This window comes from Ursus americanus, chromosome X (assembly GCF_024610735.1).
Source record: "Ursus americanus isolate L20-20 chromosome X, mUrsAme1.1.p, whole genome shotgun sequence".
Lineage (NCBI taxonomy): Eukaryota > Metazoa > Chordata > Mammalia > Carnivora > Ursidae > Ursus > Ursus americanus.
This window is the reverse complement of record NC_142164.1, coordinates 38,600,173-38,613,598: the sequence shown is the minus strand read 5'-3', so window position 1 is coordinate 38,613,598 and position 13,426 is coordinate 38,600,173. Positions and strand designations below refer to the sequence as shown.

The window sequence follows — 13,426 nt, the reverse complement described above, 5'->3', positions numbered from 1 at the left end:
GCTGCTGTAGTTCTCATGAAGCCTTTTGATAGATGACCAGAAATAGACTAGTGACACAAGAAGTGATCCCAGGCACCTGAAAGCAGAGGGGAGGAAGTAGGTGAGGATGCCATGGTGGGGACAATGGGAAGGAGGGATGTAGAGCTAGAAATGCTGGATCAAGAGGGCAGGAAGTGTGGATGGCCAAAGGAGAAAGTTAGGAAAGGGGTAAACAGCTGCCAACAGAAGATGATGGCTGACTCTACGAGGACACAGTATGTCACACACTGGCACGCAGGATGTTCACCCATATCTTGACAGCCAATGTCTTTGACATACGGGTCCTCGGACCAGTCCAAGGAAAACGAAGTGGGCTCTAAAGATCTGTGCACAAAACTCCTCCCCAGGGATGAAGGGGCAACCTGCCTTCTTTCATCAGAATGGCATATGTAATGTATTCAAGCAGTGCAAGGGTCAAGTAATGCTTAAGCTAAAGAGTGGGTCTGTGAAGCCATAACTGTGGGAAGAAAGAATTCCTGGGCAAGGCAGGGAAGATATCTGGGGGGGAATGGGTGGTGAGGAGATAGCCCTGTGGTTCTCTTCAAATCACACCAGCCAGATGACCAAGGAGGGGGGAGGACTGCACATTCCTGCCAGAGTGCAACTTCAGCTGTGAGAAGCTTCCAGCATTGGCAGTAAAAGGCCACAGCAATTGATTTACATCTGAGGCAGCTGCCAAGACAGCACTCCAAAGGGTAGGACACTGTCAGACATTGCCTTCCATATCTCCCTGCAACACTAGAAAGCATGATAAGACACTCCGGGGCAAGGGACTGTCACAGGGCCATATGGTAATGGTGTCTGACTTAGATGATCAGAGCCCGTGGGTTCTTTGAGATTACCCAGCCCAAACCCTTCATTTTACTTAGAGGTCAGCTGAGACCCTGAGAGGGGGAAACATCAGCCCAAAGTCATCCAGATAGCAAAACTCCGGCCTGGCACTTGGGTCTCTGGATATCTAAAGCAGTGCTCCTCGCTCCACGGCTGTGTATTATCTCCTCCTCTGGCTTCTTGTCCCTTTCTCAGAGAAGCCTCCCTCACCAGTATGGATAATATATTCCATAAATCCCACGCTGCCCCAAAATGAACAAAGAAGGGATTAGAAGGAGCCAAGATGCCCTTCAACAGATGACTGGATTAAGAAGATGTGGTCCAGGGGCGCCTGGGTGGCACAGCGGTTAAGCGTCTGCCTTCAGCTCAGGGCGTGATCCCAGCATTCTGGGATCGAGCCCCACATCAGGCTCCTCCACTAGGAGCCTGCTTCTTCCTCTCCCACTCCCCCTGCTTGTGTTCCCTCTCTCGCTGGCTGTCTCTATCTCTGTCAAATAAATAAATAAAATCTTAAAAAAAAAAAGAAGATGTGGTCCATATATACAATGGAATATTTCTCAGCCATCAGAAAGAACGATTTCACAACATTTGCAGCAACATGGACGGGACTGGAGGAGATAATGCTAAGTGAAATAAGTCAAGCAGAGAAAGACAATTATATGGTTTCACTCATTTATGGAACATAAGAAGTAGGAAGATCAGTAGGAGAAGAAAGGGAAGAAGGAAGGGGGGTTAACAGAAGGGGGAATGAACCACGAGAGACTATGGACTCTGGGAAACAAACTGAGGGCTTCGGGGGCGGGTAATGGGATAGACCGGTGATGGGTGGTAAGGAGGGCACGTATTGCGTGGTGCACTGGGTGTTATATGCAAGTAATGAATCATGGAACATCACATCGAAAACTAGGGATGTACTGTATGGTGACTAACATAACATAATAAAAAATTATTTAAAAAAAAAGAAAAAGAAAAGATAACCACAAACATCTGCTGGGCTATGGGTGCACCTTGATTTGGTGCAGAGACACTAAATTTTAACCTTATCATCAATTATCCTGCACCTAAATAACTACGGTATATTGAAATACACAGAGACTTTTTTTTTACCTCCCTCCCTTACCCCCACTCGATGGCTGCTTCCCTGTACAAAGGCTGTTCCTCTCCCCCCAAGGGAGAGGACCAAGGGAAACTCAAGACCATCAACTTTGCAGAGAGCTAAGAGGCTTGGTGGAGAGGAGAGTGCAATCAATGTCAAAAAGAAAGCCCATGATTACCTTTGACTCACAGTCATTCAAGAATAGCCTCACCTTGGAGGAAGAACTCATTGCTGGGAGTGAAATAAAAGCATTCTGCCAAGTCCCTTGCCTTGGCAGGCACAGAGTAAAGCAACCACTCGAAAGAAGAGGTCAGTAGCCAACACTCGGAGGGGTTAGGTAGAACAAAATCCCAAAGTGAGCTATAGGAACCAGAGTGTGGGAAATAGCGGGAGGGGGGCTTACAGCTAATGGGATCTAGAAACTATATGGAAATGACTGCTTCAGCTCCTTGCCTTCTTTTAGCAGAAGGGACTCCCCCTGCGACAGTGGACTCTCATCGCTTTACAGCAACCTCACAGCTAACCCAGGATGTGGAGAGTAGGGCTGGACCCCTGCCCATCCCAGTTGGTTGGTCAGTTGGTCAGCCCTTCATGAAACAGTTTGTAGGGACTACTGCCCCCACAGAATTTAAGAAGACCCAGCCTCTGCCCTGTCCGAGTTGCTAACTAGTGAAGAGCAGACAAGTCAATAGCTTGCTTTGGTTCAGCACAAGAGGAGTGGTGAGAAAGGAGATAACCTCAGCCTTGCAGATCGCGGGAGGCTCCACAAGGAGGTGCAGACTGTGTTCAGTTTTAAAGGACGGGTAAACAGAAGCAAGCCAGCAGAGAGAGGGTGGGGCCAGTGGAAGAAGAGTCCAAGCAAATGGAGTCGCGGGTGTAAAACCCAGAGCCCTACTAAATAAGCTAGCAGGTTCCGTGAACTGTGGAGTTCCGTTCATGCATCTGGTTTGGTTTGGTTTTCTGAAGGTGGAGGCTCCTGGTGGTGAGAGCCGATGTGGGAGAGGCAGTCAAGCTCCAGGCCACAGAGGTCTTCCTAAGCCTACTAGAGCTGAGATCTACTGGGAAGCACTGAAGGATTTTGAGCAAGAGTTTCAGGATCACATTTATGTTCTGGAAAGATTATGACAGCAGAGTAGTGAACAGCTGGCAAGGAGTGAGACTGGTGGCTGGAGGACCAGTCTGGGGGCTCGTAGGGTAATTCAGGCAAGACATTCTATGGGACTGGATTGGACAAATAGGTATGGAGAAGAGTGGATGGATTTGCGCTTTGTTTCAGAAGATAAACGGACAGGATGTGATGATGAACTGGAGGTGGCAGTGTAGAAAGGTTTCTGGCTTGAACAATGAAGTGCGTGGTAGTGTCATTTGCTGAGATAGAGAAGATGGCTAAGACTTAGGAAGGGACACATCTGGTGGGAGATGATAGTGGAATTCTGTATGAGACACTGTTGTGGGGCCAGTCAAAATCCAAGCAGAAACAGCCAATAAGAAATAGACCATGCCAGGGGTGCTTGGGGGGCTCAGCTGGTTGAGCGTCTGTCTTCGGCTCAGGTCATGATCCCAGGGTCCTGGGATCGAGCCCCACATTGGGCTCCCTGCTCCCTGCCTGCTTCTCCCTCTGCCCCTCTCCCTGCTCGTGCTCTGTCTCTTTGTCAGATAAATAAATATAATCTTTAAAAAAATTTAAAAAAAGAAATCGACTATGCTGACGGGAAGCTAAGGAGAAAGAGATTTAATATTTATCATTGTATGGGTGGCAGCGGAAATCGCTGGCATCTATGAAACCACCCTAGGAGAGGCCTATCATGAGCAGAGAAGTGCGATGAGAACCAAACCCTGGGGAGTCCCAATCAGAGCAGGAAAACACGAGGAGAAAAGAACATCATGAAATCCAAGGGAACAGAGCATTTCAGGAAGGAAATAGGTGTGTCATGCATCAGAGAGGTGACGGAAGATAAAGAATGAAAAGTATCCATTGGAGCTGGCAACAAGCGGGTTACTGGGAACTGGTGTTCGCAGCGAGGCCAGCCCGCGGAGGGCTGAGGAGGGGGTGGGCAATGAAGGCAAGAGGCTTGAGTACAGGCAGCTGGTGCAAGGCCCGGCCACCCAAGGAGTTCATGTGCAACAGAAGCTTTGCCTTGGGAGCGCTGGAGGGTAAGGACATTGGTGTGCGTGGTAGTGGTCGGTGAGGGTAGGGGCGCGGGGGGTGGGCACACAGGGAGAAGGGGAAGATGTCCACAAAAATTGCCCAAATCCAGAGCCAGTGGAAAGGCCTCTGGGTAGCTATGGCACCAGTCCGCTGACACAGGGAACGCCAGCTGTTTGCAGGAGGAGAGTCAAACAAAACCAAACCAAACAAAACCCAAAAAACAAAACTAGTGGTCAATGCATCTGTTCTTGGAATTCATGGGAAACACACAGTTTTGGACAGAGAAGCAGCAGGAAGCAGGCAGCAGATGAGGAGATAAAAGACCTGGGGGGTTTCACGTGAAACTTTCTAGCTAGGACACAGTGGTAAAACTAGGACAAACAGCTTTCATGGGGTGGGAGGGGGGAGTCCCAATATTCCTCCCGGCTTGGGATTATCTGTGCTAGTGTTCCTTTAGGTGGCATGCATAATTAGCAGCTCACCGTGCTGTATATAAACACCAGCCGGAACACCATGAAAATGGGGAAAAGTCTGAAATCGTATTAAGGAATACAGCAGGCTCAGAACAAAACACACAGTCCCACCATCTCCCAACTCAAACACACACACACTGATGCAGTACAATGCAGAGACAACTTTCCCCCAGTAGGGCAAAAATGGGCAGAGGTGGAGATGGAAAACGGATATATTTTGTTCAATCTTATGCACCCCCCAAAAAAATACTAAGGAAAAGAAAAACTCCAAAGAACAGTTCTCCCACATAATAAAACATTCCCCCCCCAAGAAAGAAAATTGAAAGTTGAATTTTAAGTCCAAATTTCAATGTCCAGGGGGAAAAAAAGAAACCCTTTCTTTAACATTAGCAGGTATGCTATCTTTTAAAGTTGACATTCTCCTAAAGGGAGCTAAGTAAGTTTCTCCAACGACAGGCTGGTGAGCTTGGCCAAGACATTTACCAGCGTCTTTACTTATGGCATACAGGTAATACTGACCCTGGGAGAAGATGCTCTGGACAAGTACCAAAGCAGTACACCAATGCTAGGCAAAGGCTTTTTCCCACGCTGGGCAAACCTTCGAGAAAGCAGTTCGAGAGCGCGTAAGCCAGAAAGGGGTTGGATCGCCGTTGTGCAGGAGCGTTAGGCGTTGTGTAAATGTCCTAGTCAGTTCAACAGGCCTTTGGCAAAGGAAAAGTACACACTGCCCGGCAAGCTATGTACTTGATGTTTCCCCAAGGCAGGAGGCAGGCCTGCCAAGGGCGGTGGCATATCTCAGGGGTGACCCGACGTTCCATTCCCCTCCCAGCTCGCAGAGCTCGAGGGAAACAGCTTGAAACCCAAATGGGGCCTGCTGCTCGGCTAAGGAAAACAGTCTCAAATCTTTCTGACATCTGCACAAAAGGGGTACTGAGGGGCTGCCCTGCAGGGTCAACAGTGCTGGGGCCAGTTTAAACAGTCCTGCTTGGCCCTGGGAATGTAGGAGGGTAGAGAGAATGACTCAAAGGGATCTGGTGGCCTGGGCAGCTTCAAGCACCCGTGCTCTCAGGGTCTGCCCCACTCGCACCGGCCTCCTGATCTCTCTGGGAAATAGGACATCCCTGGTCTTGACTCATGAATTACAGTTTGGTCTGGTTCAGTAACCTGGACAAACGTTCCCAGCAACTGCAGACTTCACAAATAAACTTTAGGACCATGTTTAACAGGGAGGACTCTGAACCTTTTCAGCCACTCATGTTTTCAAAGGAGAAGCCAAATGAGAGCTCTTTACTGAGGAAATCCACTGCCTTCCATCTTCAAAGATCAAAATCTCAGCCAGAGGTTAAACAATGCGTCATCTTCGGCATGTTTGTCTCGTGTGGGACTAACCTCTGTTCAGATATATAATAAGATTTTCTACTTTTAATGGCTCTGCACCCCTGACCAACAGCCCGGATCTGCTTCTCAGTTCCCTGGTGGCAGGGTCTGACTGGCTGCCTCCTATCCCCTACACCCTGCCAGGAAACGCCCTTTTGCGTCAAACCGCAAATCTCATCCACTTCCACTTGGGCCATTTTTATTTATGGTATCTTTGCAGAGGAAAGGTAAGTCAGAATCACTCATTATGAAAGTGGGCAGGGGTCATGTCCAGGAAATTCGCAGAAGAAATACACATGTTCCATGAATATGTGAAAAGACACTTAAACTCACATGTAGTCTGGGAATCGGGAGGCTTCTCACCCATATTAGCAAAAATATCAAGTGTTGGCAAGGGCATAGACATGTGGGCACTCCTGCACAAGGCTGATGGGAGTGTAAATTGGAGTATTTGTGGGCAAGTAAGAGCTTTGAGAATTAAAAATGTTTATTACCTTGTGTCTGGAAATTCTGATCCTATAAGCACGAGGTCTGCTCTCGGATTTCCACTGGGGAACTGCCACTTTTTAAAATAGCAAATAATGAATCATGGAACACTACATCAAAAACTAAGGATATACTGTATGGTGACTAACATAACATAATACAAATTATTAGAAAGATAAAATAAAATAGCAACCATTTGGAAACAACCTAAGTGTTCATCAAAAGGGGAATGAATGGCTGGATTAAACTACGGGGGAGAGAAAAAGATCTTAAGGATATATTAAATGCCTAAAAAAAACAACAACCCCAAAACAAAACAAGCACAGAATATATACTTATGATTGCAGTTTGGGGAAAAAAAAAAAAGCCCAGAAAGTGGAACGATTTTTATTCATATTTCTCCATATCTCTGTTTATGTACAGGAAAAGACCAGAAAGACAACAGGGGGACTGAAGTCTCAGAGGAGACTTCTGCTTTGCCCCTATCACTTACATGTTGTTTAAGAATGTATTCATATATTTATTACAGAGCCATCTTTTTTCTAAAGTGTTTCCTGGTGGAAGATCAGAGGCAGAGGCATGGGCCTCAGTGCCCCCGGGAGGCAACAGTGGGTAAAAGTAAACAGGCAAGAAATCAAAGGACCCAGGTAATAGTCAGAATCTGTCATCAATTTGCTGTGTGACCCCGGGAAGTCATTTTCCTTCTCAGAGTCTGCTTTCTCTGTACAATCAGTGGATAAGATGAGACGCTCACTAAGATACTGTCTCTTTCTGGTATTTTAGGATTCTCTAAGTCTATGCCTTTAATGTATAATGGGTCTGGTCCCTTTTGATGAGGAGATGGCATTTTTCTCTTCCTTCAAATTCTGGCATAGTTTGATATTTCACTTTACTCCAAATGGAAGATAGTGAAAGAGAAGGTGGAGTGGCCACTCTGTTCCCTGTTTGGCCATGGTTTTGAGGATCTGGTTGACCTATTTATGCTCTGTCCCTTTGACAGTGTAAGCTCTTAGGCTTGTTTGAATGTGATCAGAGTGCAGGCACAATGCTGCAAGTTGGAAGATCTGAATTCTACAGGACGGCCATAAATCCCAGGGACATAGATTATATTTTATTTTGTAAAAATGGAACCCCCTCGCATACTTTTTTTCCCCTGCGTTCCACTAAAGACGTCGGTTTATTCTGTGAGAGTGAGGGGTACAAATCATCTGGGGCAATGCTTCCCATATGCATATACAAGGGTTGGTGGAAACGCTCTGCCAGGGCACTGTGCTCACTGCGATTTGCCAAGAAGGACCAAGACACTGAATGTATCCCATAATGTTTTTAAACAAATCCTAGGTTTTAATATAATATCTATAAATCATTCTTTATGGTGCAGTCACTCAGACTTTTGGACTTTAAGGCTACCCTGGAAACTCTTTCTTTTTTAAGATTTTTATTTATTTATTTGACAGAGAGAGAGCACAAGCAGGGGGAACGGCAGGTAGAGGGGGAAGCCAGCTTCCCACTGAGCAAGGAGCCTGATGTGGGACTCAATCCCAGGACCCTGGGATCATGACCTGAGCCGAAGGCAGAGGCCCAACAAACTGAGACATCCGGGCCTCCCAAGGAAACTCTTGATTTTTGACCAGTCACATCCCTGGTCTATAGATAACAATCGGACTGCTTGTTCCCCAGAGGGCAGAACCAAGTGGCTAAAAATGAGCTATGAAAATGTACGTCTATCTACAAGCATAATCTGGTTCTTCACAACCTAATTGGCTTTTGGAAATACTCCAGATGAAACCTTGAGGAAACGCTGGCATTAAGTCAACGAAGGAAACCTCTTCCTGCTCCCTCAGAGACCTTGACCAATCTAGTTCTACCTTCATGTGGTTCGCAAAGCTCCTTCCAGCTGGTCCTCATCACTTTGCTTATTCCACGAAGTCACAAGAGTAAATTCTAAGCATTTTAATTCTAAAGAAAACACACAGACACACACACACGCACACACACACGTCAGATCACAACTCCTTTGTGTGCCTTTCAGCAATGGAAGAAGCAACTTACTCTCGCTCCTTTCTCAGGAAAGCATTTACAGCCTCCCCTGCAGTCTTGGCCCCCACATGGCTTTCCATAGGACTTCTTCTCACCCTATTTAAAAAAAAAAGAGGGGGGGGAAAACAGTTAATAAACCATGTGAACCAATAAGCAATGTAGCCCCAGGGAACCTAACCCTTAGCCACACTCCTCCTAACCAAGTAAATGTAGAGTGGCTTATTCACCTCATTTGACGGTGTCATGAGTCACACTGGGCTTGGGTGTTTGGTGTTCACAGAGAAAGCAGTAGCTGTAGCAGAGAACTTGAGAGAAATTTGAGTGCTAGAAACGTGATGATAGATGCAAATGGCCATCCTGTACTCTGTTCTCAGAATTGTCCTCCTCAAGCTCACTTTCAACACCTCATTCAAACCTTACAGTAACACCCCTGTGCCCCAGTTCGTCCGACCCAAATACCTCACTTGGTACCGTACAGTATACCTTCAACTGTTCAACTTCCTTTTCTCTTATCTGCTTGATGATGACGATGATGAGGATGATTACTGGCTGAATTTCTACAAAGGCCCTGCGTGACCCGACATGTACTGACCCTCTCTAACCTCATCTCTTTACTCTCTCCCTGGATCACTCTGCTTCAGTCACACTGGTATTTGTTCTATGAAAACTTAAGCCTGTTCCTGTCCCAGGGCCTTTGCCCTTGCTATTATTTCTGCCTGGAATGCTCTTCCCCTAGATTTTTCTTTTCTTTTCTTTTTTTTTTTTTTTTTTGCTTGCCTCTTTTCATCATCCAGGTCTTAGTGCAATTGTCTGCTCTCAAAGAGACCTTTCCTGACTACTCAACCTAAGGCAGCCCCCAGTTACTTCCAGTCATATCACTGTGCTCTCCTTTCAACATTAAACATTCTCTCTCCCCCCTACTGGAATGTAAGCTCCACATAAGTAGTGATATTATCTATATTGTCCAACGTTATATCCCCAATGTCGAAAAGAGAAGATGGTACAGAGAAATTTGGATGACCCTCTGAATGAAGCTGGGATTTGACCCCAGGTCTGACTAACTCCAAAGCCCTGACCTTAACCCTTATACTTTAGAGTTTTCTAATTCCTCTATCTACCAGAGCCTCAATGCAAGGGCTCAAAAATAAGGAAACTGCCATTCTGACCCTATCCACCCTGGGGGAAAAAAAAGCAAAACATAAATTCTAACCATTATCTGTAACAAGAACTTTATCTCTGGGATGGATTTAGTATCATCCAACTTTTTTGTTTAATGTTGGCTGTTTTTTTTTTTTCCAGAAGAGAAAGGCATATTTATGAGCCCTGCCTTGTACTTAATCATTCTTGCCTCTTTGTACTGTGAGTCTTTTCCTAATTCCCAGGGAGCACTGTGAATTTCTCAGATGGTCTCTTATCTCTTTAGACATTCCCACAACACTTTATCACTGCAACACCTCAGTAATAAGGTAGTGGCGGCAGAGCTCTGACACAATATTGCTATTTTAGATGCCAAACACCTTCTTGATATGAGATATTTTATCTCTCTTATATGCCTTTGACATGGTAAGTGTTATTGTACACTTTCCAGTTTGCTTTCCATTTCATGGTATACAGGACAGGCAAGTACTCATAAGGGTAAGATCAAGAGGCGCTGGGGGAGGAAGTAGGGGGGGGGCTGGCATAGCGTAAAGAACAGAGAGACAGACCAGCACCGAATGTAACCTTCACCTACACTGTCACCTTCATCTCCTGCCGCATACTATAATTCATGGGGTAATGGATAACTTGTATTTGCTTCTACATATATTTCTGTATTTTCCAAGCTGTCTTCAGCAAGCATAAATAATTGGTAAGGAGAAAAACAATTATGTTACTAAATGATACAAGCCACCCCCTTTGAGGGAGAGGACTCAACTGGCATTGCAAGAGCTGGAGTGGGGTCCGTTTGGAGCTATGGCCTACTACCAAACAATGCCTTTTGGGTGTCCCATAAAGTCCGTCTGTCATGGACCCAATGTTCCCAGATCACTCGTGTGGAGCACAGGAGCTGGATAAGACAGGGATAAAATCCCGTTCACGGGAGCTGAGCAAAAATGGAAGGAACAGAAGCTAAGGTTTCTTGGGAACTTGGCAGAACAAGGAGGCAAAGACACCCAGCCAACAGACAGGAAGCCATCACTGCCCTCGGTCACTGAGGGAAGTAACCAGAGAAGCCCCACTGGCCACAAGGCAATTTCCTGTAATTCTGGCCCTGGCAGTTCCCCCAGGAGTCTTCAATTACAGTGAGGGCGGGGAGGGATGAAAGGAGTGGCTTCCAGGGAACACGACAAGACCAGGCTCTGAGGAAATTTCTTCCCTCTCCCGGCTTGTCTGGGGATCCTCCAACCCCTGCTTCACCGGGCCACATCACTGGTGTCATTCCCGTCCTGGAATGCTCTCTGCTTCCTCTCCAAACCCAAGCCCCTCCCTATATCCACAGAAAATTCAAACTGGAAAGGCCCTGAGAGATCATCCAACACAGTGGTTCTTCATTCTGTCAGACCGGCGCACTATTTTTTTTTTTTTTACTGTAAGTATTACTTGTTCTTTCTTGCTATCCTGAAAAGAAATTCATCTGAATCAGTGACAATAAAGATGTAAACAGTATTTTAAGAAGCACGTATTATGCCATAACTGTTGCAAAGCAAAAACGAAAGTCATTTATAACGAAACAATAGGTATTCCAATCCGTAAATGCTCACGCATTGCTACGTCAGAAGACGCGGTGAGGTTGTCAGAGGCTAGCAGCTCAGTGCTGGATCGCTATGCAAGGGACAACCTGCTGAAGCAGAGTGACCCTGGGATGTGGTATCGGTGAGTCAAGTACCATGAGTGCAGTCGCTATTACCATGGTAATCACACCTGGTAAAGTTCTGGGAAAAAAAAGATTCCCTGTTTCCTTTGTTTATTGTGTAGTTTTAATCAGTAAAAATAAAACCATGAAAAAATTCATCATGATCTGTAAAATGGGGTTATGTTCTAGGCTCAGATAATTACAAACAGACTTTTCACTTCCATGAATGTCCAGAGGTCTTCTAAAGGTAGGGCAAGATACAAGACAATTCTTCATAGTGTGCAGAACACCTATCATTCCTGGGTCCCACCTAAGAGCCGCCCCCCAATCATTTTCACAACCAAAACTGCCCTCACAATTTCCAAAATACCTCCTGGGGGTAGGGTGCTTCTGGTAAGAACTAGTAGTCTAATCCACATCACTCATTTTCCAGGTAAGAACCCTGAAGGAAAGAACTTTGGTCCGGGTCACACTGTTAGCAAGGGAACCCTCACACTTCGGACCCTAGTCCCATATTCTTCCCACTTTTCCACACCTCTCAAGGCCAAGTTCAAGTCCCATTTCTTCCATAAGCACTCCAGCTCAGCAAAATAACACAGCAGGCCCACCCACCAGGCAAGTGTCATAAGTCACTGTGGGACAGTCCTCGCAATGTTTCTGAGGTTGCATGTTTGACAGTCTTGTTTCCTCAACCGAACAATAATGTTGATAAAGGAAAGGTCAACCTATTTTACCTCTTTGTATATTCCCACAGTGTTAGAGGGCAACCTACGTTCTAGCCATTAGCTGAGGCAGTGTACCTTAGATAAGCGAATGAGCCCTGGAGTCAGGGCTCTGTACAGGCTTAAATCCCAGCCTAGTCGGGATTGATCTGAGACAAGGGACTTAAAATGTCAGATGGAAATGGCAACAATACCTACTGTCTAGGGTTGGTTGGAGGATTCAATAAGATAAAGCACGCAAAGCATGCTGCCTGGCTCATGGTAAGCGCTCTGTGTCAGCTATTATTATTACACTGATGTTAGTATGCCACACTCTTCGGCATTCCTGTAACACCCCAGCCTCTCTCTGGAGCTGAGGGTCAAGTGGTATGCAACGGTATATCCATGCCAGTTTGTCTACGGCTGGTTAGGACATCCATTTGGATTTGTTGATGTCTGCATATAATTGATTGTGTAATATTTTTTTATTTTAATGATTTTTTTATTATATTATGTTAGTCACCATACAGTACATCCCTGGTTTCTGATGTAAAGTTCGATGATTCATTAGTTGTGTATAACACCCAGTGCACCATGCAATACGTGCCCTCCTTACTACCCATCACCAGTCTATCCCATTCCCCCACTCCCCTCCCCTCTGAAGCCCTCAGTTTGTGTAATATTTTTAATAGCACCAGTATCTACCTATCACCTATCACATCTATCCATTTGCTGATGCTGGTTCCCCTGTCCAAAATGCCTACCCTGCTCCATTTTCCCATTTATCACAAACCAAACCTCTAGACATTTTTCAAAACCCAGCTCAAACACCAACGTCTTGGTGAAGACCTGGTCCCCCCCTCCCCCCCAGCACCAATTTTCCCTCTCAGCGATTTTGGGCCAAAGCTCTTACTCCCTGCTCTTTGTTAATGGTGATTTGCCATATTTGACTTGTTCCATTTGGTTCTGCCATCAGACTGGAAAGATAACTGTGTTTTCTTCTCTGTAGCCCTTGCACAAGCAGGTACTCGGTAAAGGGCTATGAAATAATTGCTCTCAGGACAATGGAGTTCCAAGTGTTAGACCGGCTCCACTTAGGATTCTTCTTCTCCCTTTGGTTTCCCGAAATACAGATTTACATCACAGTGTCCCTCCCAGAAGCCACTCAGTTTTTCTAGGCATCTCCAGTGTTTTCTGTCAGGAGTGGTGGCAGGGATGACAATGACACACAAGGTAACCCAGGAAGCAAAAGATGTAATAATGGATATAAGAATGAAAAAGCAGCTTAGCTAGAGTGAATGAATGGTTGGCAAAAGTGAGTTATTCTTTTATTATTATGTTCTATTTTTTTAAAAGATTTTATTTATTTATTTGAGAGAGAGAGCACAGCAGGGGGAGCGG

The 13,426-nt window shown here is 45.7% G+C and overlaps 1 protein-coding gene across 3 annotated transcripts in view; it reads right to left on the bottom strand.

The window, feature by feature from the left end:
* COL4A6 (collagen type IV alpha 6 chain) overlaps positions 1-13,426 on the bottom strand; it is a 263,291-nt gene that overhangs the window by 133,837 nt on the left and 116,028 nt on the right. For all 3 annotated transcript variants that reach the window (XM_087859876.1, XM_087859878.1, XM_087859877.1), the window contains exon 3: positions 8,504-8,587. In XM_087859876.1, coding sequence (XP_087716002.1) covers positions 8,504-8,587 — 84 coding nt within the window. The remainder of the gene's footprint in view (positions 1-8,503; positions 8,588-13,426) is intronic.